This window comes from Eretmochelys imbricata, chromosome 7, assembly GCF_965152235.1.
Source record: "Eretmochelys imbricata isolate rEreImb1 chromosome 7, rEreImb1.hap1, whole genome shotgun sequence".
Classification (NCBI taxonomy): domain Eukaryota; kingdom Metazoa; phylum Chordata; order Testudines; family Cheloniidae; genus Eretmochelys; species Eretmochelys imbricata.
Genome location: NC_135578.1, coordinates 94381142 through 94406704, shown reverse-complemented (window position 1 = coordinate 94406704; position 25563 = coordinate 94381142). Strand labels below are relative to the sequence as shown.

At 39.8% G+C, this 25563-nt stretch overlaps 1 protein-coding gene across 6 annotated transcripts in view; it reads right to left on the bottom strand.

The window, feature by feature from the left end:
• Positions 1-25563, bottom strand: part of CPEB3 (cytoplasmic polyadenylation element binding protein 3) — a 180837-nt gene that overhangs the window by 102671 nt on the left and 52603 nt on the right. For all 6 annotated transcript variants that reach the window (XM_077822603.1, XM_077822601.1, XM_077822604.1 and 3 more), the window contains exon 4: positions 3144-3200. In XM_077822603.1, the coding sequence (XP_077678729.1) occupies positions 3144-3200 (57 nt within the window). The remainder of the gene's footprint in view (positions 1-3143; positions 3201-25563) is intronic.

Below are 25563 nucleotides of genomic sequence, written 5' to 3'. Positions count from 1 at the left end.
TTATGAAAGTTTGTATGTACTGCTGAATTTTCAACAATTCTACAATTTACATAATAAAAATGTGTATGATAATTATTCTATTTAGTATGCTTAGACCATCCAACTGGATTATATATTCTGTTTATGTATGTTTAAACTGGGCTTGAACTTGAATTATCATTAGTAAAATCAGTCGAACATGACACATACTGTAGAACACCAACACTCAAAGGGATTCATTATGATGTAAGTAGTATTATACTTGTATTTCCCATCTACTTAAAAAAAAATAAAGAAGGACAGCATGTTTCTTTTCTGAAGAAGCAGCTTACCAATTTCTATGGATAATTATAAAAGTAGAATATATTCAACTACTTAGAAAGGAAGAGTTTGCATAAAAAGCACAATGATATTTATTGCTGTTAGTCATAAATATAAAGGAAAGGGTAAACACCTTTAAATCCCTCCTGGCCAGAGGAAAAACCCTTTCACCTGTAAAGGGTTAAGAAGCTAGGATAACCTCCCTGGCACCTGACCAAAATGACCAATGAGGAGACAAGATACTTTCAAAGCTGGAGAGGGGAGGGAGAAACAAAGGTTCTCTCTCTCTGTGTGAGGCTTTTGCCGGGAACAGAACAGGAATGGAGTCTTAGAACTTAGTAAATAATCTAGTTAGATATGCGTTAGATTCTGTTTTGTTTAAATGGCTGAGAAAATAAGCTGTGCTGAATGGAATGTATATTCTTGTTTTTGTGTCTTTTTGTAACTTAAAGTTTTGCCTAGAGGGATTCTCTATGTTTTGAATCTGATTACCCAGTAAGGTATTTACCATCCTGATTTTACAGAGGTGATTCTTCTACTTTTTCTTCAATTAAAATTCTTCTTTTAAGAACCTGATTGCTTTTTTCATTGTTCTTAAGATCCAAGGGTTTGGGTCCGTGTTCACCTATGCAAATTGGTGAGGATTTTTATCAAGCCTTCCCCAGGAAAAGGGGTGTAGGATTTGGGGAGGATTTTGGGGGGAAAGACGTTTCCAAGCAGGCTCTTTCCCATTTATATATTTGTTAGACGCTTGGTGGTGGCAGCAAAATAAAGTCCAAGGGCAAAAAGGTAAAATAGTTTGTACCTTGGGGAAGTTTTAACCTAAGCTGGTAAAAATAAGCTTAGGGGGTTTTCATGCAGGTCCCCACATCTGTACCCTAGAGTTCAGAGTGGGGAAGGAACCTTGATACTGTTCCATTTGGGAACTAACGTTTATACAGAACACTCACTTCAGTAACCACTATTTTACAGGAATTTATCCTGTATTCATATTTACATTATTTATAAAAAGCAAATATCCAACTAAAATTAATACTTGCACTGTCACAATTATAATGCTATCACACAGAAGACTGCAATCAGTGCATTGAAATGCCTAAGTTAAAAACAATTAACACACAAGCTCCCCAAGACCAGTATTCATGTCAAAGCACAGCAGCAGGGTTTTCAGATTGTTCCCTCCCCTCTACACATTTGAGCAGTCTCTCAATAGTGGTTTTAGTCATATTGAGAATTTCTGCTCAATTAAACATGACTATTCCTTTCACAACCGTTTATGTGCCTTAAGCCAAAATATTGCACACAAGCAGCTACCTACGATGACAACTCTAGAAAAATCCATTTAATAATCAATTGTTGAAAAACCAACAAAAAAAGAGCACACAACAGAAATTTTTGTTGGATCTATAAAATCTGGCTTTAAAGTAAGAAGTTTGATTTAAAAAAATCCAAATGGCTACTTACTAAGAAGTAAAAACTCGTATCAAGTTCTATGAACCAAATAAAACCTACTTTTTAAGTTTGTATCATAGCACATTTCAAAAAAAAAAAGTATCATTTGGAAGAGCCTCAAAAGATCTGGAAACTTCAGCGACACAGGTTGTGGATTGGAAGAATGTGGCGGACTCAGAGCAAGAGCCAAAAATGCTCTACAAGATATAGTAGAAAAATCACAATTGCTACAAAATAGATCAGTAATTTCATGTTGTTCTAACACAATGCTTTTGGAAAAGATTTGCACCTCAAAAATAAAACTATTTCCTTGTATATGTATGTCACACAAGGGCTTCACCTTGGACTATAAGAAGCTTGGAAAAGTTTGTTTTACATTTCCATATACAGTGGCCCTTCACTCCAGGTTGCAGATATGTGATAAAGCAGAACTCCATATTTTCCCTAACAGGATCCAGGTTGTTTTACCTCTTCAGTGCATGTTTAAAAATAACCACAAGCAATTACTGTAAGTATTTCCCTGTGATCAGATGATTGAGTAAGTATTCACATGCTCAGCTCTACAATACACTTTGGTGGCTACTAGCACTTTCCACTACTTTTTATGATATACGATACCACATTCTCCTTAGAATCCAAATAACTTTCATATCAGATTTTAACAGTTTCTTCTGAAGTTTCCACTTATAGATTTAACATTAGTATTGCACCCATTCACAACTAAAATTTGTAATCTGTCATAACTAATCTTAACCTTTTTCTTTTCTAAACCAAACCAAAGCACTAGTTCTCAAATGAAGACTAACCAGCTCCATTCCATTATTCAGAATTTGAATTTGAAAACATTCAGTACAGCCTTATTTAAGTGGAGGTGTTTTTTTTTTATTCGGAAAATAATGTTTTCATCCTCTCTGAACCTTAATTAAAGAAACTTTGAAGCAACTTGGTGGGGATGCCACACCAAAATAAAACAACACCTTGAGTCAGAGGCCAAACATAGAAAAATTCAGCAGGATTTGAACACATGAAAACAGGAGACTATAATGGAAACAGTTGTACCACCTTAACTGTAATAGACATTACCATGTGTCCAATAAAGTACACACAGCAGATGTAAAATAAGTGTTCATTATCGATCATACTAAGAAAATCTGTATTAACTGAGTGATTATAATGTAATATCCACAAATTTAAGTTCCGATTGATTCAACAATAAGTTATGATTAAATACACACTCCACATTTTATTTGACCTCTCCTCTCTACAAATACACACACACACACACACACACATATATGTACATTAAATCTAAATATTATACATATAAAGTATAAGAACATATTGTAAAAAAATTTCTCATGTCAAAAATTTGTTATAGACAAACTACTTACTGTTAAGAGCCATAATATTATCTGTTCCTGGATGATGGAAGTTTATTCCCATCCGCCCTACAAAGTAAACAGAAGTTATTTATTAATAGCACATCACACACACAAAAAGGCTAAAATTCAGTATCTTATTTTGAAACTGAATGAATTCCAAAGTTAAATACTACCATTACAACAGGTCATGTTATTTGTAATTTCAGTCTGCCAGAATGAACATCTAAGTGAACGTACATTTAAAATATACAATATATAAAATGGAAGTATAAAAAGTTAAAATACTGAAGATCAAGCAACAAAACTGGAAGAATAAAGCAGACAGCAATAATGATTTTTTAAGAACTCTCTCCATTTGCCTTATGCTTTATACAAGAGACAGAACTTCATCACTCAAGCTTGTACTTCCACTTCACTAAAACTGCATCTTTTAGGTTAGCCTTCAAAGTAAGTAGCATAAGTGACCAAATCATTTTGGAAACCCCACAAAATTTCAATGCCAACAAGGAGTTCAGTGTTTTTCCATGATAGTTTCCACACAATACTGAGTTGTTCTCTGCACATTCCAGTCGCTAGAGATTGGAAGGAAAAAATCAAAGTAGTGATACTTTGTCCCGATAGGTTTCAGAGTAACAGCCGTGTTAGTCTGTATTCGCAAAAAGAAAAGGAGTACTTGTGGCACCTTAGAGACTAACCAATTTATTTGAGCATGAGCTTTCGTGAGCTACAGCTCACTTCATCGGATGCAGCATCCGATGAAGTGAGCTGTAGCTCACGAAAGCTCATGCTCAAATAAATTGGTTAGTCTCTAAGGTGCCACAAGTACTCCTTTTCTTTTTGTCCCGATAGAGAGAGGATCCACAAAAAGTCAACCTTGACCTCAAAGAGCAAGAAACAGAAGTTAGCTTTACTTCTGTTAAGATTAATCTTCATCTTCACTTAGAGATTATCTGATTAATGAAATATTAAAACATGTCCTAGGGAAAGAACACTGAAAACTTTATTATAGGACTTTCTGAACCAAAAATCCCAGCCAACTGAAAGCTATTATGTGATCTTTTTCCATGCTACGTGGAAGAGGAAAAAAGAAATCAGGAATAGCAAAGTAATTACATCCATTTATAATCAACTTTACTAATTGACTCTTGACTATTTAAGAGTATTATAGTTCAGTCCATGTTATATGATTTTGCCCTTAGAATTGTGATTAAGTCAGGAAGAGCTAGGTAAAAGGCTAGTATTTATTGCCTGGTTGTAGAGAAAACCTGACATATTAGGATTTGAAACAGAGCTCAAGACCTACTCTGTTAAAGGAACAATATATCCAACTAGTTTCTTTATTATAGGTGTCCCTCCCCACTCCTACCTAATAAATTAAAACCGCACTCTGTTTTTAAAAAGTTTACGCTGAAAGAAGAATGGAGGACAATCTGTCTGTTTCTCCTTCTCTCATATTTTCAGTTTCTACCTAGAAATGAAAAACTTCATCTGAAATCACAGAAGACTATCCTGTTGTAATTACTACTTTTAGTGCACAGATGCAACATTCTGATTCAAGACACTTGTGACTTTACTAAGCATTTAAGAAAAAACAAATTTTTAATAATTTATCATTTAAATTAATTTGGAAAAGCTACACTAAATAAAGCTGCAGAACACCACAATAGTATAAGAAAGAAGTGGCACTTCACTTTATTTTTGTAGGGAGTGGCAACGCAGAATTTTCACTTTATTTTCCAAATTCCTGAGTCAAAACTTCTTAGAAGCTCTGCATTACACTACGTCAGACTCTCCAATTGGAGACAATCTACTAAAGTTCACAGTGTATTCTTATGTTAACCTGATGCTGTGGAAACACTGACACAGCCATTATTTTAGTTAGTGTAAGAACATGAAAAATACTTCTATATTCTTGTCAAAGTTATTGCAGTACCCTTTAAGTACATTAATCAGTACAAGGTTACAAATGATACATACATACCAATCTCTGCCAAATACAAGAATTAATTATAGTTATTAGTGCTGCAAACCAATTATTTAATTTTTACAATTATGTTTTTAGTTGAAAAAACTGATAATGTTATAAAGAAACTAGAAATTCCAATCCTGATGCAGGAGGTTTGGGGTTTCTCTCCCCCATACCACTGTTTTTTCTTTGTCAAAGCTGAAATTCTGCTGTTTAACCAGCTACAAAAATAAAATCAAGTGTGAGACATCTGTTTTTTGTTTTGTTTTTCAGGCAGTCACTGTGCCAGATGCTGCCTGCATGACATTTTGTCACCTGCCCTTGGCCTGCTATTTTTAAGTTTTCTTTTCAACTATCTGTCAAGAGTAGCAAAAATGTAGGGTTGTACATGCAAGGAGATATACATGTATATACATAAAAAGAAAAGGAGTACTAACACAGCTGTTACTCTGAAACATGTATATACATGTGACCTTGTGGGAAAGTTCTCATCATGCCATTGAAGACACACACAGCCCCAAAAAATAATAAATTAATTGCCTTAATAAACAGCAAAATACTGGAAAATTCACTCTTGTATTAATACCATATTAAATATGGGTGATCTAATCAGCACTGGAGAGTTAGAAATCTATTCCGTACAGCTTTGAAAAGTATCTAATAGTGAGTGTACATTGTATTGCATTAACCACAGAATATATTAGTATATTACATGGCAAATTACTCAATGTAAAAATAGTAGGCCAAAGGCAGATGAAGTGTCACATAAGCATTTTAGCATCAACAAAATTTTAATTTTTTGCTATGTACTTAATTTTATCTTATACCCAAGTCTTCTGTGTAAATCTGCCATCAAACCAGGAACATATTTCAAGGAGAAGATTGTGTTGAGAAGTAGGTATGATTGATTTGGAAAGCCATCACTTTAGGAGTGCAAATATAGTACTTGATCTCCAAAAGAATTATACCACACATTCAGGTTTCAGAGTAGGAGCCGTGATAGACTGTATTCGCAAAAAGAAAAGGAGTACTTGTGGCATCTTAGAGACTAACAAATTTATCCAAGCATAAACTGAGCTGTAGCTCACGAAAGCTTATGTTCAAATAAATTTGTTAGTCTCTAAGGTGCCACAAGTACTCCTTTTCTTTTTACCACATGTTCAGTTATAGTGTCAACACTATGGAATGCCTTTAGCCAAAACAGTTCCTCTTAGTAACTAACTTTAAAAGCAACAGACAGAAATTTAGCAAGAGAAGTCTGGAATAAAAGATGTGAGGAGTTGAAAATTAGGCATGGACACTCACGTCTCATTCATGTCACATAAAAAAAATTCTTCTGAAAACTATTTAACCAATATTTGTACTCAAGCCACACCTGCGATTTTCAGTTTGCTAGTCTTAGTTTCACACTTATCTTATCTGCATAGTTTCAATTATGTGCTTTGCTAGTACATCTGTAATTGGTGTATTTAGGCTGCAAAAATTCTCTGTCTCCATTACAAAAAGCTTACTGTCAATCTCTGAATCTTTCCCATGCCATGTGACATTGCTTAGGGCACAAAAAAGGCTCCTCCCATTGCCCCCAACCCCAATCTATTCTGGGATACTCTTTGCAAGTCCTCTGTGTTATGTCTCATAAGTTTTCTCTTTCTAAGGACCGTGGATTCTTTCCATTGGCCCTTTTTCCATGTTCCTCCAGCTGCCCAAAGGGACTCCTGCCATGACAGACAGACACTCTGGCATCATACTTGACACATCCCAGATATTTCCATCTTATTTTCTGGATAACTATGTAGATAAGGATTGAACTCTGATGAATCTTGGCATTTGTTATAAATTTATTCCACGTATTTATTCTCAGTATTTCCCTGAGGCATTTGCCTTTGAACGCATTTAGAAATCTGTCTACACCATTTGTGTTTTTCCAGCTTTCACATCCATATGTTAAGGTAGAAATAACATTTGAATTGAAGATTCATAGTTTGGTCTTTAAGTTGTAGATTTTCAGTGGACAAATCTTTTTAAGCTGATGAATGCAGCTATCGCCAATTCCTAAATAATATTTCTTCTGGATATCTCTACTAGCTTCCACTAGCAAAGTATGTGAATTGACTCACCTCTTGTATTCCTTTGCCTTCTAACAAATACTTGAGTTGGGGTTTGCTGGGTTTCTCAGGAGATTTGTTTTTTCACAATTAATTATTAACCCAATTTTTCTTGCAATGCTGGTCTTCTGGTCTTTGCTTGCATGTTGGTTGAGATGTCAATTAGAAGAGATGGCAGCAAAATCATCTTCTAGTGTACTGTTACTGAACCATGCAATATCTGCATGGTATCCATCTATACTTTTTCTCATAATGAAGTCAATGCCAAACAGGAGAGGTGAGAGAAAGCATCCTTTTTTTTGACACCGGTATCTATATTACGCTATTCACTCAAGTCTGCATGTACTTTAACCATGCATGCTGTACCTTGCTATAAGGCCTTGATATTTTTGTTGGCACACCAGAACACTTCCTGAGTGAATTGTGATGGATACTGTCAAATACTTGTTTCTGTCATTTAATGCTCTTTTCGATGATTATTCTTAGGGTGAAAATCTAGTCGTCACATGATTTTCTAGGTAAAAATCCAGCCTGCTCCTCCCTTAGCTTTGCCTCAACTACTTCTTTTTTTTTTCTGCTTAAGATACACTCCCTTCAGGGATAGGCAAAGCCTTCTGCAGTAACACCTCACCAGTTATTGCAATTGCTTGTGTCACCTTTCTCTGGTATTTGACTACAGTATAATGATATTTTTCCGTTGTTCTAGAGGCTTTTCCTAGTCCCATGCTTTGCTGAAAAGTTCAGTGATTTTATCAGTGATTTCATCCTCACATGCTTTCAACACTTCTCTAGTGATTTGGTCTGTAGCTTTCCCAGATTTTAAAACTTTTTCATTGAGTCTTTCACTTCTTTCTTTGTGATATGAGATGTTACAATGTCTAATTTTGACTATTTAAATTCTTTGACAAAGTTCACAATCTCTTGTGGAGTTAGTGTGCTTGCCCATTGACCTTTGCTCTTTTTCTGTTAGAGTCTTTCCTTGTTTATCCTTAACATGTCCCCCAAGCTAGTATAAACTTGCCATTTAGAGCCTTGTTGAGTTGGTAAAGTGTGTTATCACCACCTCTTTCAGCAGGCACTCCAGATTCTTTGACATTGTTGTCTATGTATTTCCTCTTATCTCTTCTTGTGCTACTTTACATGGCTTCATCCTTTATTTCATACAGATTTTTGCTGATGCTTTTTTCTGGAGGTCTTTTTGAGGAGCTAATGTTTGCTTTAACTTGTTTCTTTTATTTCAGAGTTCAGTACACCAGACTTGATGTTTGCTTGTGTGGGAAAAACTTGGCATCTATAGTACTGTCATGAAAAAAGCACCATGACACGTTAATGTTGACTTTCTGTGATGGATCTAAGTCTTGTACCATCTGAAATCTGTTTTTCAGTTCAACTTGAAATTGCTACTATAAATGTCCTGTCTAGTAGGCTTTTGCTGTCAGTTTTCTGGTTCTTTTGGTGGTTTTGTTTTTCTTAAGTTTGATCTTCAATCTTGACACACAAATTGTGGTCACTTCTAACATCAGCTCCTTTGTATGCTGTGACACCCCAGACAGCAGATCTAAATTTTCTTCCAGCACACTGACGACTCAGCCTGGTTCCTGGTTACTCTCTCTAAGGAATTCCATTTTACTTTATGGACAACTTTGTATTGGAGTAGTGTTCTGCCAATTAGGATCCTTGATACTAAGCACAGTTCTATCAGTCTTTCACCATTCTGATTTTGGCAACAAAAGCCATGCTTGCCCATTGCTTTCTCCTCTCTGTTATCACCCCCACCCATGGCATTGAAGTCCCCCATTACTAAACAGATGCCATGCTTGAGAAATTTGTCAGAGTTTGAAGGCAAATGTAGAACTAACTTTTTAATTTCATCATCGTAGTTATCGGTTGGTGCAAATATTGTTTTCAGTGGTATTGTAGTCATGATGGCCCCAGGATATGAAAGACACAAGGAGGGTGAGATAATATATTTTTATAGGACCAATTTCTGAGTGGTATGTAGTGGTCACAAGGTTATAGACTGTGAGTCCTCTGGGGATGATGTTTTGTTTCTTGCATTTGCTCAGGAAGTAGATCTGACTGTTAAGTTTGGCTTCCTTCTTAGGCCTGGTCTACATTACGCGGTTATTTCAGAATTAGCCGAGTTACTTCGAAATAAAACTGATTCTGTCCACACAACCAAACCAGTTTTTTTGATTTAAAGGGCTCTTTAATCCAATTTCTGTACTCCACTCGGCAAGTGGAGTAGTGCTAAAATAGAGATTGCAGTTCCAGGTTACAGGTACTGTGGACGCAATTCGACGATATTGGACTCCGGGACCTATCCCAGAATGCTCCCTTGTGACTGCTCTGGACAACACTCTGAACTCCAATGCACTAGCCAGGTAGTCAGTAAAAGTCCCGGGAACTTTTGAAGTTCCTGTTTGGTCACCACCATCACAGGCGACCATGCAGAGTCCACCATCACAAGAGACCACACAGTCCCGGATTTGCAGACGTGCTCCAGCATGGTCCAAACGGGAAGTAGTGGATCTCATTGCATGTTGGGGAGACGAATCTGTTATGGCAGAACTACGTTCCAAAAATAAGAAACGCAAATACGGACACTAAAGTCTCCAGGGCCATGATGGAAAGAGGCTACTCCAGGGACACAGAGCAGTGTCGTACAAAAATCAAGGAGCTCAGACAAGCGTACCAAAAAGCCAGGGAGGTGAACGGGCGCTCTGGGTCACAGCCCCATACATGCTGCTTCTACCGTGAGCTGCATGCAGTTATGGGGGGTGACGCCACCACTACCCCACCACTGTCCGTGGACACCTGCAAAGAGGGAGTAGCATGGAGTGAGGCGGATGAGTTTTTGGAAGGCGAAGAGGGGGAGGAGGAGGACAATGCACAGGTAGCAAGTGGGGAATCAGTTTTCCCCCCTAGCCAGGAACTATTCTTAATGCTGGAGCCAATAGCCTCCCCCCCACTCCCAAGGCATGCTCCCGGACCATGACCCTGGAGAAAGCACTTCTGGTAAGTGAGAGCTTGACTGGAGCCACACGGTGGGGGGAAACCCAGCCATGCTGGGCTGGTTGCGTTCAGTTTAAAGGGCTCATCCCTGCTTAGAGCCTCATTGGAGCCACACGGGCTGGGGTGGGGGGAGAAGGGGGAGGGTGTTGTGTGAAGTGATCATCCCAGAGAGCCCACAGACCTTCCTTTTATATGGCAAACCCACCAGGCATTGCTTGCTATGGGAAAGGGGGCCCGGCAGTTTGAAAGCATTGAAATGAATGCGGAAGAAGCAGAACCCCGCGTGCCCCTAGGGCTAACCATGGCTGCCTGCAAGCTGAATTCTGTTGCCTGGCCGCATGTGATGGCTTACTCACACTAAAGTGGCAGGCACTTCAGTATAAGAGGCAAAATGAGACCTTGTACAGAAAGAACATGTGCTGTGTACTATGAATTGCCTGTTTCACTGAGAAAGTGTCTCCTTTGTTCTCTAAAATGTATATTTTAAAATACTACCTCCCTTTTTCTCCTCCCGCAGCAGGTGCAAATGTTTCAACGCAGCCCCTCTCTACTCTGTCCCAGAGGCTGGTCCAGATTAGAAGGCAGAAAAAACAAACTTGGGACGATATGTTTGCCAAGCTCATGCAGTCTTCCTGCACTGATAGAGCCCAGTTGAATGCGTGGAGGCAAACAATTGCGGAGTCGCGTAAAGCGTTACATGAATACGAAGAGAGGAGGGACGTGCACGATGAAGGCAGGGAGGATGCTAAGGTCAAGCTCATGGGGGAGCAAACTGACATGCTCTGCTGTATGTGGATCTAATGCGGGAAAGGCAGCAAGACCACAGACTGCTGCTGCAGCCCCTGTATAGCCGCCCTCCCTCCTCCCCAAGTTCCATAACCTCCTCACCCAGACGCCCAAGAACACAGCTGGGGGAGGCTACAGGGACCCACACAGTCAACCCCAGAGGATTGCACAAGCAGCAGAAAGCTGACATATCCTAAATTTTGATTTGGTTTCTGGACTTTTTCTTCCTTCCTCCTCCACCCCCCTAATCCAATACCTCCCCCTCCCCCATCTAGCTTTTAATTTCTCTCAATGTTTGTGGAACAAATAATAAAGAACGGTTTTTAAACAATTGTGACATATATATACACACACACACACACACACACACACATTACACATACATACATACATATACACACACACACACACACACAGAGGCGGGTAACTTTAACAGAAACAAACAACTGTCACACCATACCCTGGCCAGTCATGAAACTGGCTTTCAAAGCTTCTCTGATGTGCAGTGTGCCCTGCTGCGCTCTTCTAATCGTCCTGTTGTCTGGCTGCGCAAAATGGCTGCCAGGCGAGTTGCCTCAACCTCCCACCCCACCTAAATGTCTCCCCCTTACTCTCACAGATATTGTGGAACACATAACAAGCAGCAATTACAATTGGAATATTGGTTGTGCTGAGATCTAACCAAGTCAGTAAACTGCGCCAGCACGCTTTCAAACGTCCAAACGCACATTCTACCACCATTCTGCACTTGCTTAACCTATAGTTGAACTGTTCCTTTCTACTGTCCAGAGTGCCTGTGTACGGCTTCATGAGCCATGGCATTAAGGGGTAGGCTGGGTCCCCAAGGATAACTGTAGACATTTCAACATCCCCAACAATAATTTCCTGGTCTGGGAAGTAAGTCCCTTCCTGCAGCTGTTCAAACAGACTAGAGTTCCTGAAGATGCGAGCACCATGCACTTTTCCCAGCCATCCCACGCTGATGTCTGATGCTTGCAGCACCATGGAAAAGTACCCCTTGCAGTTTATGTACTGGCCGCCCCAGTGTTCTGGGGCCAAGATAAATGGAACACATATCCCTATCGCCCCACCGCAGTTAGGGGACCCCAGCGCATTAAAGCCATCCACAATGGTCTGCACAATTCCCAAAGTCACCACCCTTGATAGCAGCTGGTCACTTGCATCATAGCAGCCCCCACAGTAGATGTGCCCACTCCAAACTGATTCCCGACTGACCGGTAGCTGTCGGGCATTGCAAGCTTCCACAGGGCTATGGCCACTCACTTCTGAACTGTGAGGACTGCTCTCATTTTGGTGTCTTTGTGCTTCAGGGCAGGGGACAGCAAGTCAGAAAGTGCCATGAAAGTGGCCCTACACATATGAAAAAGTTTCTCAGCCACTGGGAATCATCCCATTTCTGCAACACTATGTGGTACCACGAGTCTGTGCTAGTTTGCCGGGCCCAGAATCGGCATTCCACAGCATGAACCTGGCCCAACACCACCATGATCTCCCAATTGCCACATGCCGTGCTTCTAGGAACGTCTGTGTCCATGTCCTCATCACTATCATAATTGCGCTGTCGTCGCTTCCTTGCCCGGTTTTGCAGGTACTGCACATACTGCTGGATAACGTGCGAGGTATTTACAATGGTCAAAACTGCAGCAGAGATCTGATCGGGCTCCATGGCTATGGCGCCTGCATGGGTAATCCTGGAAAAAGGGTGCGAAACGTAGGAGAGCAGAATGGCAGCAGAAGAGGTGCTGTTCGGTTCATGGTAGCCAAAAAAAAAAAAAGGCGGGAAATGGTTGTCTTCTGTAGCTTTCACGGAGGTGGGAGCCCAGGACAGACAACATGGAGAAGCTCAGAAGCGCAGCAATAGCAGGAGAGCAGAGTTGGCGGCAGAAGCTGTGCTGCTCTGTTCACGATGGCGAGCAGAGTTGGCAGCGGAAGCGTTCGATGAGGAAGAGAAAGAGTAGATAGTAGAGATTACATAGGAAGATGAGAGGTGGATTCATAGTAGCAGGAGAGCAGCGGTGCACAGTCTGCGCATCAAAAAGGCGCGAAACAATTGTCTGCCCTAGCTTTCATGAAGGGAAGAGCAACTGACAACACACACCCAGAAACACCCGCGAGAATGTTTTTGCCCCATCATGCACTGGGAGTTTAACCCAGAATTCCAGTGGGCAGCGGGGACTGCAGGAACTGTGGGATAGCTACCCATAGTGCACTGCTCTGACATTTGATGCTAGCCTTGGTACTGTGGATGCACTCTGCCGAATTCACATGCTTTAGTGGGACACACAAGACCGAATGTATAAAATAGCTTCCGAAAATTCAAATAGAATAATTTCATACTGTAGACATACCCTTTATGCTGTGGAGTTTCCATTTCAGTATAATATTGCCATTTTCATTTATTGTGTTTGAAATAAAGTTTTGAGAGATCAGCTGTTAATTAGGCCCCAGTGTATAAGTGATTTTTCTGCTTTGCAAGTCTTAATTAAAGCTACTCCTTCAAAGTGACAACCGTTTTGAATCCCTGCATATATTAAGACTATTTTCATTTTTGAATTGCTTTTTTTCAGCTCCTGGAATCAACAGTTGCTTATTCCAAGGCTCTGGAGATTATATTCATCCATTCCTTCCATCACCTGCATAGGTTTGGTGTTAGAGCCATTGGCCTCATGTTCCAGAAACATACTTTCATAGTTTGTTTTACCTTTAGTAAAAAACTTCTCAGAGTCTTGGCAGCTTTCACCAAGACTCATAATTCCTATTAAGCAAGAGTCCATTACTTTTGCATGATGTTTGTTGGAATGGCTATCTTGCTTTATTTCTGTATTTTAACCTTTAAAGACAAAATGAGCACAGGTTGTTGGCCCATCACTCAACCCCCAACCTTGAGGAAGAAAGGACTGCATTTTGTTTGATCCCTACCCTTTGACCTGCCAGCTTAGGTTATCCTAACAGGAGTAAGAACCCCTGCCAGCATAGCTCCCAGAGTAATTTTTGATACTAGTTACAAATTATAAGAGGACACAATAGTCGCACTAGTTACAAATTAAGACTGGCAGCAGGCTATCACATCAGTTTCAACATCACGTTTGGATAGTACTGTAAAATGGATCTGCACACTTTAAGAGTCGTAAAATGTAGAATTCCTTACATTCATAAAACACAGCCTCATATGCATCAATTCACTTTGTTCAAGAAAGTTAGTAATATTATATATGTATTCAATTAATGTTGTAATACATTACATTCAGAAGGAATGGATAAAAATGATGGCGGCTAAAATTAAATTTCATGACCAATGCTAAATTTATCTTGAAAGCTTCAACATTTGTATTACATAGTAGTGATTAATGTAGTTGCCAATACTATAAAAGTGTCCTAAATATGTTTGCATTGTACACCTTCTTAGGACAGTGTTAGATAAGAAAAAGTTTTGGTAACGAAAGCTATGTGCCACCTGTTCTTCTTGATTAAAACTAGGAATTTTTTAGTTTACAATTGCCTAAACAAGAACATATTTTATCCCATCCTAATGAGAGTTGCTTATTGTTTACTTGGAGTCCATGCAATTTGAAATCAGAAGCCATGTCACTTAGTAGTAGTGCTCTGCAAAGCCATATTTAAAACTTTGATTTGATTTCCAGTTCCAAAATCAACTGCTCACCAGAGAAGCAATGGTTGGGAGTAATATAGAAGTGGCACTCAGCCATGGAGAGTGCTTTTATCCTTTTAGCAGGATGAAATTGAGAACCTGAGCAGATACCTTTTAAAACCAGTTTTTCAGCTGGAAGAATGATAACTATAGGAGAGTGCTTTGAAGGTAGAAGGAAGGACTCCTCAAAGCTCCAACAGGCACATAAGTAATTCTCCCTCTCCACCCAGAAATCAAGACAGTAATTAAAATATAGGCAGCCATGCCATGTTTTGATTTCAAAACCATGTATCCTATGTCTTCTAGGAAACAAAGGGGAAAATATCATGGCTTAAAATAGAAAAAAAATCTTTCAAAAATCAAAAGTCCATTCTCAACTAACATTCATAACAAAACAAAACAGGTTAGATTGCAGAAAGACCTAAAGGTTAAGAAATCACCTACATAAATCTGTGCATGTGACCTCAGCTGACTGGATTTAGGTTAATGACTCCACATGTTTCCAGCAGAGAAGGGAATTTTTTATTTATTTTAATAATTGCATCTTTTCAAGGATACTCTCCAGTTATACAATAACCAGTAATGTATAAGACTAGGAATAAGGGCAGCCAGATTTTCAGCACATTGTTGCTTATTCAATCTATACAAAATTAATACTTACATTGCACTGTACCAACATACTGGGCAAAAGAATTACAACAGTAACAGCAGCAGCGCTATAGTTCAGGGTCTGCTGTATTTCCATAACAAACATTTTAGAGGCTTACAAAAAAATTCAACTCCATTTGAATGCTTCCAAGTTTTAAAAGTATCAAGAAGCAATTATAATTTAAGCACCTATTTCTAATCTACAATGTGTCAACCTAATGTGTGCTCACAGAACATGGAGACTACTGTTTACCACAACCAGACATGAGGATCTATTCATCATAGTTGTCATGGTATGTGATCATTTTCTCACTGCACATGTCTGACAACCACCAGTTATGAAACTAGTTTGTATTAATGTGAAGAAGCGGAGGCCGAGACAGTTTAAGCTTGTTATTGAGTAAGTTCTTCTAACTTTCATTGAATAGACAAAAAGATATGCTGTTACTGAGTAGTGAAAGCCAGCAGCAAGAGAGAGCAATTAAATATTTATTAACAAACCACATATTCCTCACAGCCAAAATACTCATGCTGCTGTTATATAGATGCCACATGTAATAGATGAGGATCTTCAAGCAGAAGAAGTATATTTAGCTCATTAATGGTCAGTTTTCATAATATTATTGTATCTACTACATCAATTTTACAATAAATCCTACTGAACAGGAAAATAAAACAGGAATTATGGCTTCAGTCAAAGGAGATAGGCAAGTCTTCCCCTCCACCCTCTATGTACGTATCTTTTGTGTAGCATCAACACTGTTAGACACCTTGGTTAAGCTTCTTTTATTCAAAGTTGAAAGAGGGCAAATTTATAACCTTACTAGAGACAAATTAACCTCCCCCATAAATCTTTTTTAAAATATTGAACAATTTTCTTTATAAGATGCTGAGTTTTAAAGTAGGAAGGATAAAATGGAGTTATTAGAGCTGCAGATGCACATGAAGCCATAAATCAATGAGAGGATGTAGCAGGGAAGATTTTAAAAAGTATCAGTTAAATGTCTGCATCCCCAACCTAAGTTAAAGAAAAAAAAAATAAAAAAAGACTCAGCATCTAGGGAAACATGTCAAAGAACAGATACACTGGATGTAGGCAATTAAGTGGTAAACATGCTCATGGCAGTTACATTAGATAAAAAAATAAATAAAAATCAAACTTAAGAAGAGGGTTATAAACCTTCATGCTTTAGTGCAGAACCAGACAACTATATGATGAGAATAGGAAAAATTTTCTCTTGTGGGCAGGTTATTCCATAGTCTTCTACTATGTGGTTTGTTGCAACTTACTCTAAATCTTCTGGTACAATTGTCAAGAGTCGAGATACTGGACTAGATGGACCATTTGGTTTGATCGAGGATGGCAATAGGTGTCCACACACAGGTAGAAAAAGAAAAAAAAAAGTCCTTTAGCCTAGTGCAAAGATTAGAGGACACATGTATTTTGTTTCTCTTTGAACAAACTACTGAACTAGCCTCTGTTTTTTCCTCAGTGTCCCTTCATCAATATTTACAGGAAGGGCACTGGTAGGGTGTGTCAAGGGAATGAAACATTAAGAAGTGGATAGTATGCTGCAACTAGTTTTTCTACAGCAAGTGTTGTGAAGAATTGATAACGGAATGCTATTTTTAGAGCTGATATTCCAACGTAAAACAAATTTAGGAACATTCATTTCACTTGAATGGGGAATTGTGAAATTTAGTGCAACATAAATGAAGTTTAGCTGCAGATTGAGAGAACACAAATATATGATCCTTTCTCATTTCCTTTCATCTTCCTTCGGTCATGCCATAAGACTCACATTTCTTTGCCAAAGCATTCTCCAAAGAATTAGAACAGAAAGTGGGCTTCAAGGTAAAAGCCAGCAATTAACTGAAGAGTAGGATGGAAAATTGACTGTCCCTTCTGCGACAGATGCCACTACACTCACAAAACCTATGAGATTAATTAACAATATAGCCTGGATAAACTAAACAACTTAAATAATTGTAGCAGTTGTACATCTGACCCCTATGGAATCACTATAAGGACTAGAAAAGTAATATTGTTGCTTTTAATATATTTGTATATGGATGGAACGAGAATAGCAGTTAAATGTACAATTTACAATAATTAGATAGAATTGTACTAGTTGCCATACCAACTACAGAGATTTATTCTCCAGTGTTATTCTTGACTACGTTTCAAATGCGGGAAGCTAAGATACCACAACATGGCCTTTAAAAATGTATTCAAATCATACTTGTTTTTAAAGGAGATCAGTCATTTATTTTTGGCTTCTAAATAGATTTCTAATAAGAAATAAAGTTTTCATCCATAGAAAAAATATATCTTTGTACAGAAGAACTTCCAATTATAAAACATTAAAACTTTAAAATATTTTTATTGACTGAAATAACACAACATAACAGGAAGGAGAATAAAGATCTGATAAGAGAAAAAGTTTATAGTTTGCTAGTTTACATGGGTCCTATTGTATATGGAGGCAAAGGAGAACACTGTCCTATCTTAGTCTCCACTAACCCAGTAAGCCTTTTAAAAACAGGTACGTCTCTCTATTACCATTGCAAACATAGAATTAAATGCACAAGGCAATATTAATGTGATATAGCACTGAAAATTTAGATGAAAGGGAGGACATTCGAAGTTATTAAAGTATGCTTGGAAAACATCTTGCCTCTGAGTATCTGATGTATATGTAGTCAGAGTCCCAAAGAATCACAGACTAACATAGGTATATGGGAAACTGCTCAGCAAATATTTATCTTACAAAGATGTGCTAAGTGGCAATAGGGAAATAGAAATAGCATGTACACTATTTTCTAAGTTTTCACAAACAGTAGAACCCATCTTAACTATGATTTGAGTGTGTTGTTTCTGCATATTTATACTTGAGGAACATACCTCTTGGTGCCTGTGAGCTTTTCTTCTGTATAGCTCAGGCACTTCTTCCAAGGCCCACATATTTAACAGAGCTTATCGTTGCTCTGAGCAATTTTGCCTGGGGAGGATCACTAAAACAGGATAAGAGGCAACATGAGGAAGACCAAAACGGTTTATTCAAGCCCAGCATCTCTTGTGCCCAGCACTTTATGGTAATTAAATGTGTAATTGTAGATCTTTTGTAAGGTCTCTAATGTGCTGCAGTACCAAACTTTGTCTCGCAAGTCCCCAGTAACTAGTGTACAATTGGTGCACTGAGGCATGCACTGTAGGTGCTTCATCTGCTAAGGCTGTATGCTTCTAGCACCTAAGGGTCTCAATGTCATTCAACTTGCTTTCATATGCCACACTTTTCCTAGGGGCCAGACATCCTCCTTCTGTGACCCACTTTTCTAACTCTCCTCTGAATTGCCACAGAATCTCCTGCTGATGACTTTGCATTTTCCTGAGCACAACAGAGGAAAAAACCAGCAACACTGTAGCAGATTCAGCACACCACTTTGCTGAGCCATCACTGTTCAGCTGCCTCATCACAGTTGCTTACTATTGCCTCTTCTGAGGTTTTTGAGGTGATATCTTCATGAATTGAGGCTGGAAGCCTGAGGATGACACCACAAGAGGATGCCTCTCTCTGACCTTGTTGGAAGAGTCAGAAAGACCTAGCTGTGGAATTGATGTCCTTCCATTTTCTCCAGCATCTTGCCCATCTTGAGGCTGAAAAGACTCTTCCCTCTTGAACAGGAGGTCTCACATAAGACTAAGCTTTAGATGAAAGGCCTAATTCAAAAAGAGGCAAAAGTATAATTTGAAAGAAATAGCTGATGCCATGAATAGTCTGAAGCAACTTCAACTGCCCAGAGGATGTGGGTGGATACTACATGCTCCTGAGTCACCAGCTCCTTTATCCGCTCCTCAAGAAGATGGCCCATTAGATTAAATTGGTATCTTGCCCATGACAGAATTTGACTACGGAGGTACCTAAAGTACCCTTTCCTCATCCAAAAGCCAATCTTTCTGGCATCCTGGTCTGATAGGAGAGCCCAAACTTGTCTTAGAACCTCTCCTCCTTTCATCAGCTCCGGCACCATTAATGAGCTAGCTAGAAGAAGAGCAGGTTAGGATATATTGCCCCCTCTATCCTGGCACCTGATGAAGGCAATCTACCCTCTTACATCTGGCTCTGAACAAGGCTAATATCAACCAGATGTCCTTAGCCATGTCCAGTAGATCATCATTAATAGGGAGAGAGTTTCCTTTGGGACTTTCAGATGTCAAACTCCCAGTTTATCTTTTCCTGGTCAAATGAACTTTCCAAATCCAGGTCCCTTGGACATATGTTGTAATAGCCCCTGAAATTTCCTGAAAGTGGTTGTGAAAGAGAAACAGTGACTATATTGTCACAGTTCAGAGAAACTGCAGCTGCAAATTTCCTCTCAGTGGTTCAGTAAGGGTACTCTCTTGGCTTTCAGCTCCCCAACTGTTTCTCCTTTCAGACTGAGACGCAAGTCTCTCTCCCTTCTGACTGTGGTATTCCCAGACTGGACAGTTCCCCTGCCTTCATTGTGTCCTTTCCAGCACAGACAGGACACCTGCTTACTTTCTCTTCAGAGGCAGGCAACAGTCCAATTGCTACAAACATAAGGTACCAAGTAGCAGTTCCTAAGCAAGCCAACTTTATTCTTAAGGTAAAAAGCATTACAGAGAAAACATTAAAAAACAATAAAAGAACCTACGTGTATGCTAATAAGCTCAGCAGAATTCCTCCCAACTTTCATACTGGCTCTGGGAAATGCAGTGTTTTAATACACTGCCTAAGGGCATCCTTGTGGTTACAAGTCCATCAGAGCTTCAGCTCAGGACAAGTACATTGTCTTATGAGGCCTCAGCAGGCCAAATCCTTCCAATCCTCCCCTAAGCACTGGGGTCCTCTGTGGACCAGGGATCCTGTCCATTTGCTGGATCAGGAAGGCAGCCTTCAGTCAGTATCAACTAAAGCTATTTATCCAAAAGTCTTCTTTGTCTCTGGAGAATCCAGTTTGAACTAGTATATGCATACCTCCTCCGAGCGGGACTTCAAAGGATGTGCGACAAAGTTCCTCCTCTGCCTTGGTGGGTCCTGTGCTTACTGGCAGATTTGCTCACCTCAGAGATTCAAGGCAGCCCTCAGTTTGGCCACTTTTGCTAGTGGCTCAAACCTGCTGTTCACTCAGCTAACCTCATCACTGGTCAGCATGGGGAAACTGAAGGAGAACAATCCCTGCAGGGACCTTCCCCTCTGGTGGGACTCAGAGTCGAGGACAACTCCTCCTGTATCCAAAAGGGAGTTGGCAGGATGAGGGGGGGACACCTGGGCCCGCCCTCTACTCCAGGTTCAAGCCCAGGGCCCTTTGGATCACTGCTGTCTACAGCGTTTCTTGTAACAGCTGTGCAACGGCTACTTCTCCATGGCCTCCTCCCAACAACTTCTTTACCCTCACCACAGGACCTTCCTCCTGATGCTAGATAGCGTTTGTACTCTTTAGTCCTCCAGCAGCACACCCTCTCACTCTCAGCTCCTTGCACCCTCTTGCTCCCAGCTCCTCGCATGTGCCTCACTAACTGAAGTGAGGTCCTTTTTAAACCAGGTGCCCTTATTAGCCTGCCTGTCCTAATTTATTCTAGTAGCTTTTTAATTGGTTTCAGGTGTCCTAATTAGCCTGCCTGCCATAATTGGTTCCAGCAACTTCCTGATTTTTCAGGAACAGTCCATTATCTTACTCAGGGAAAAGAGACCTGCTTAATCTAGGGCTAATGTATCTACCTTCTATCACTCTCCTGTAGCCACCTGGCCTGACCCTATCACAGCTGGTAATGGAGGACGTTCATTAGGATCACGCCTCTATACTGAAGAGCATACACACAGTGCCACAACAGCACATACATAATTGCATTTTAATACAATGTACCTTGAAAGGTATTAACTCTAATTCAATAAGGTTTATCTTAATGCTATAATATTTGTTGTGGATATTATAGGATATTTGCAAGTCTGTCACACATATATGCTTAGAAGTTTTGAGGCTGAAGAAATCCCCTTTTGCTCACCATAAAAAAGGTTGTTCCAAGTCCTTTCCCCTTCTTCCTCCTCTGAATATGACAGGTGGTTAGGAATATTGACCAAAAGAGGGCACAAGGCCACAGATGTTGAAACTGGTCAGGTGGCACAAGAAGTGACTGGGAAATGACACCTTAACTGACTTGGGAGATGCAGAAAGTGAGGATCCCCAGATCCTGATGGTTGCAAAGGAAAATTATCAGTGTGGCCAGCTAGTCACTGGGCTAGAGGGAGGGCAAGGGAAGGGGCCTGAAATGAGGCGCTCCAAGAGGCTGGAGAAGCTGAGAGAACCCCTTGGAGCCCAAGGGAGTAAAGAGCCCAGGATATTGACACACTCCTGATCCAAGAGCTGCGCCTGAGGGCCTATAAGCCCACACCAGGCAGATTTGGAAAACTCACAGAACAGAGTATCAGAGACTCCATCTGAGTCCAGCCTCATCAGAATTGGTTATTGAGTTTCCCCCCAGAAAAGTGCACTAAAAAGAACCAGGTTGCTGAGTATCTGCAAAAAGAACAGGAGGACTTGTGGCACCTTAGAGTTAGTCTCTAAGGTGCCACAAGTACTCCTGTGTTTTTTTTAAAAAAAAAAACAGAACAAAAAAAAACAGTCTATGCTCTGGAGATAGTACCGAAAGACTAACATTGACTATCACTGGAGAAGAACCAGGAATCCTAGTGACCAGGAAAATGGGCAAAGCTGAATGAGTTCCTTGTATTGCCAGTGCCATTGCAAATAAGTCAACTGCATACTCTCTAGACACTTAAGTTTTTTCTTCTTTTTCCAGGTTGGTGCTGAGAACTCCAGCACTGAAGATCCCTTTGCACTTTTTCTGTCCTGTCCGTTACTAATTTTGTTGGAACCAAGCACAAAGGAGACAAACTCAAAGTATCCCAGCACAAAGTGGACAAACACCTGATCATATGTCAGAGCCAAGAAAGGCATGGTGCCTTCGCTGCCTTTTAGTACAGGCCTGTGATTGATGGCCTTACAAGTGCAGTGATCCAAGAATGGACTTTCCCCACATAGAACAAATGGCAGAGCACAAGGGGCTGAGATATCTCCCAGGAGGGAATGATGTATTGCACACCACTTAATTCTGCCCTTCATATCTGAATCCTTAAAGTCAATTAGACCTTCTGGTTGTACTCCAGAACCCTACTTCAAAGTAAAAACCTAGGACCAAGATCTTGGGCCTAACTTTATGGTCCTATTTTTGAAAATCTTGGCCTAGGTATGTAATGGCATAACTAAAGTACACCCAAGGGAATTTGGAATCACCTCCCACCACCAACCCACACCCCTCCCTCGGGGGTAAAAATCAAAAACAAAAAACATTTTAGGCAGAGAGAAAATCTGTACATTTCCATTTGGCCCTTGAAAAGGAAGGAACAGAAGCAGCTGGGGGCCACACTTCTCTTTAATTATCTCTACTTCAAAAGTCTATTGGCAAATGACAGGGCTCCTGTGGCCCCAGTAGACACCACTTTCCCAGAAGATTTCTGAAGCTCCGCAGTGCTGGGAGAAAGGTATCACATAAGTGTGAATATGAAAAGGCCATCTCAAAAAAGACTGAATATTTGCTGAAAAGTTTGTTCATTGCCCACTGGCAGGCTGACATATTCTCTGAAATAGTCATATTGGCTCTGCAACAGGCCTGAAGCTTCCAAGATTTGTATAGTTTGGAAGGCAGAGTGAAACTTTTTACTAGAATGAGCTAATGCTTGCCTCTATTTTCCAAACACAGTGCTTTTGCTATGTCTTTTCACCTCTCCCATCTGTCTGAAAGCTTGTACAATACTAGAACTAGTACGATTAATAAAGCCAATTGATATGTAAGTGCATACTAGCAAGAGTAATTTCGGAAAATTAGCCTATTTTACCAAGGGTGAGCAATTCATTAACTAAAAAGGTAATCTTCTCAAATTAAAGATACCCTAATTTGGGAGAGATCCATCTCAATTGAAACAAACTTGGAATGTTTGGATTTTAGAGTGGTAGCTCTACCTAGTGAGCTAAACGAGATATGTCCACTTACTGAGAGTAGTCGTAAACCACCCGCCAGTCTCTCTGAAGCTTTCAGTTACTTACTATGAGAATATTACTTTCCATTAAATTAATTGTAGTAGCTTGTTCGATTAAGACAGAACATACTCCAGCATCTACAGAAGAGGAAGAACTGCCTGAAGTTGAATCCTAGGAAGGCAGATTATGTTTGTGGGCAGAGGGAAACACTTTGAAGAACCATCTGCCTGGTCCCCCTTTGACTAAAGTCACATGCTCCCACAGATCCAGACAGTTTGCAGTTTGAAAGTTCTTCTGGATTTCCTACCAAAGCTGGCCCTGGATAGCAGCATCTGTGGAAAAACTCCACCTACTAGATCTGACTGGCTAGGAGAGCATGTTCTATCCTTGCTGATGACTTGGCAACTACCCTTTGCACAGAAAACAAAATGTTATCCATGACAGCTGATTGAGATTTGCCTGTTCTGAAACTTTTTTTGTATTCCACATAAAGATATATTTATTAGCTTTTCACACATACTGTAGCTGTTTTAATTAGAAACCAACTCACCCGTCTCACCATGGATACCTGAATCTTAGATCAACAACAGTGGAAAAATTTAGTTCCTGCTGCCCTCAAATATTTAGTGTGCGTGTGTGTGTATATAATACAATCATAGGACTGGAAGGGACCTCGAAAAGTCATCTAGTTCAGTGCCCTGCACTCATGGCAGGACTGAGTATCCCTGTCTACACTATCCCTGACAGGTGTTTGTCTAACCTGCTCTTAAAGATCTCCAATGACAAAGATTTACTCCAGTGCCTAACTGCCCTAAAAGTTAGGAAATTTTTCCTAATGTCCAAGGTAAACCACGCTTTCTGCAATTTAAACCCATTGCTTCTTGTCCTATCTTCAGAGATTAGAAGAATTTTTTCCCTTCCTCCTTGTAACAACCTCTTATGTACTTGAAAACTGTTCTGTTCCATCCCCCCCCCCCCCATCTTTTTTCCTCAGACTAAACAAACCCATTTTTTCAATCTTCCCTCATAGGTCATGTTTTCTAGACCTTTAATCATTTTTGTTGCTCTTCTCTAGACTTTCTCCAATTTGTCCACGTCTTTCCTGAAATGTGATGCCCAGAACTGGAAACTGGTCTCCAGCTGAGGCTAATCAGCATGGAGTAGAGTGGAAAAATTACTTGTCATGTCTTGCTTACAACACTCATTCTAATACATCCCAGAATGATGTTTGCTTTTTTTGCAACAAATGTTACTCTGTTGACTCATGTTTATCTTGTGATCCACTATGACCTCAAGATCCCTTTTCATTATCTCTGCATGTAAAAGTACAATTGCATGAATTAGTAAACAAAAAAGTTCCCCAGACCACTCACTCATGTGGCATCAGCTGAGTGGTAGAAGTAGTTTCATCTGTACCCCTGCAGTTGAAAGGGCAGATCTGCTCCTGAAGAAGTAATCATCAATATTTCCCTGAATCCACCAAGCAAATAAGTTACACTACTTCCAATCCATCCATTTGGGTTTTAATTCATGCTAAATCGATCTACAGATCCGTCTGTCTTTTTGTAATCTTTGCTGACTTGTTAAATTTGAGAATAGCTGCACATCCTTGTTTCAAAATTGCTAAGGATTTTTACTTTGAGGATGGAAAGTAGTAACAGTCTTTGAGTGAGCAAATATTGAGTTAATTGCAATTATCACCCAACTTTAGCACCAACAACAATTGTCATTATATATGCAGAGATAACGACAGTATTGGGTAGTAACAACTGCGCAAGCCAGGATATTGTACTTGATAGACAAGTAGTCTGTTCCTATATGTCACATCCTGATTGAGTACCATACACATGACAATTTGTATACTTGTCTGATGCAAGAACTGAATCTAGTGTGTATAAATCACATTAGCAAGAAATATTTTTCCTTTTGATACATCTCTTTAATCTTTTTTTTCCCTCCGAGTTCTCTTTACCCCTTTCAAAACTCAAAGTTCCATTCCTTCGGTTTTCTGACACTACACACGCAGTCCTGTGTCACAGCCATCACACTTTGGAGCTTGTCAGCACCATCACTCAACTGTCTGGGTAGGTGAGAGACATAAAACCCCATCTCTCTATTGCTGAGCATGGTGCTTTCACAACAATGCCAGTCTGGAGATCACAATACCAGCTGTCAAAC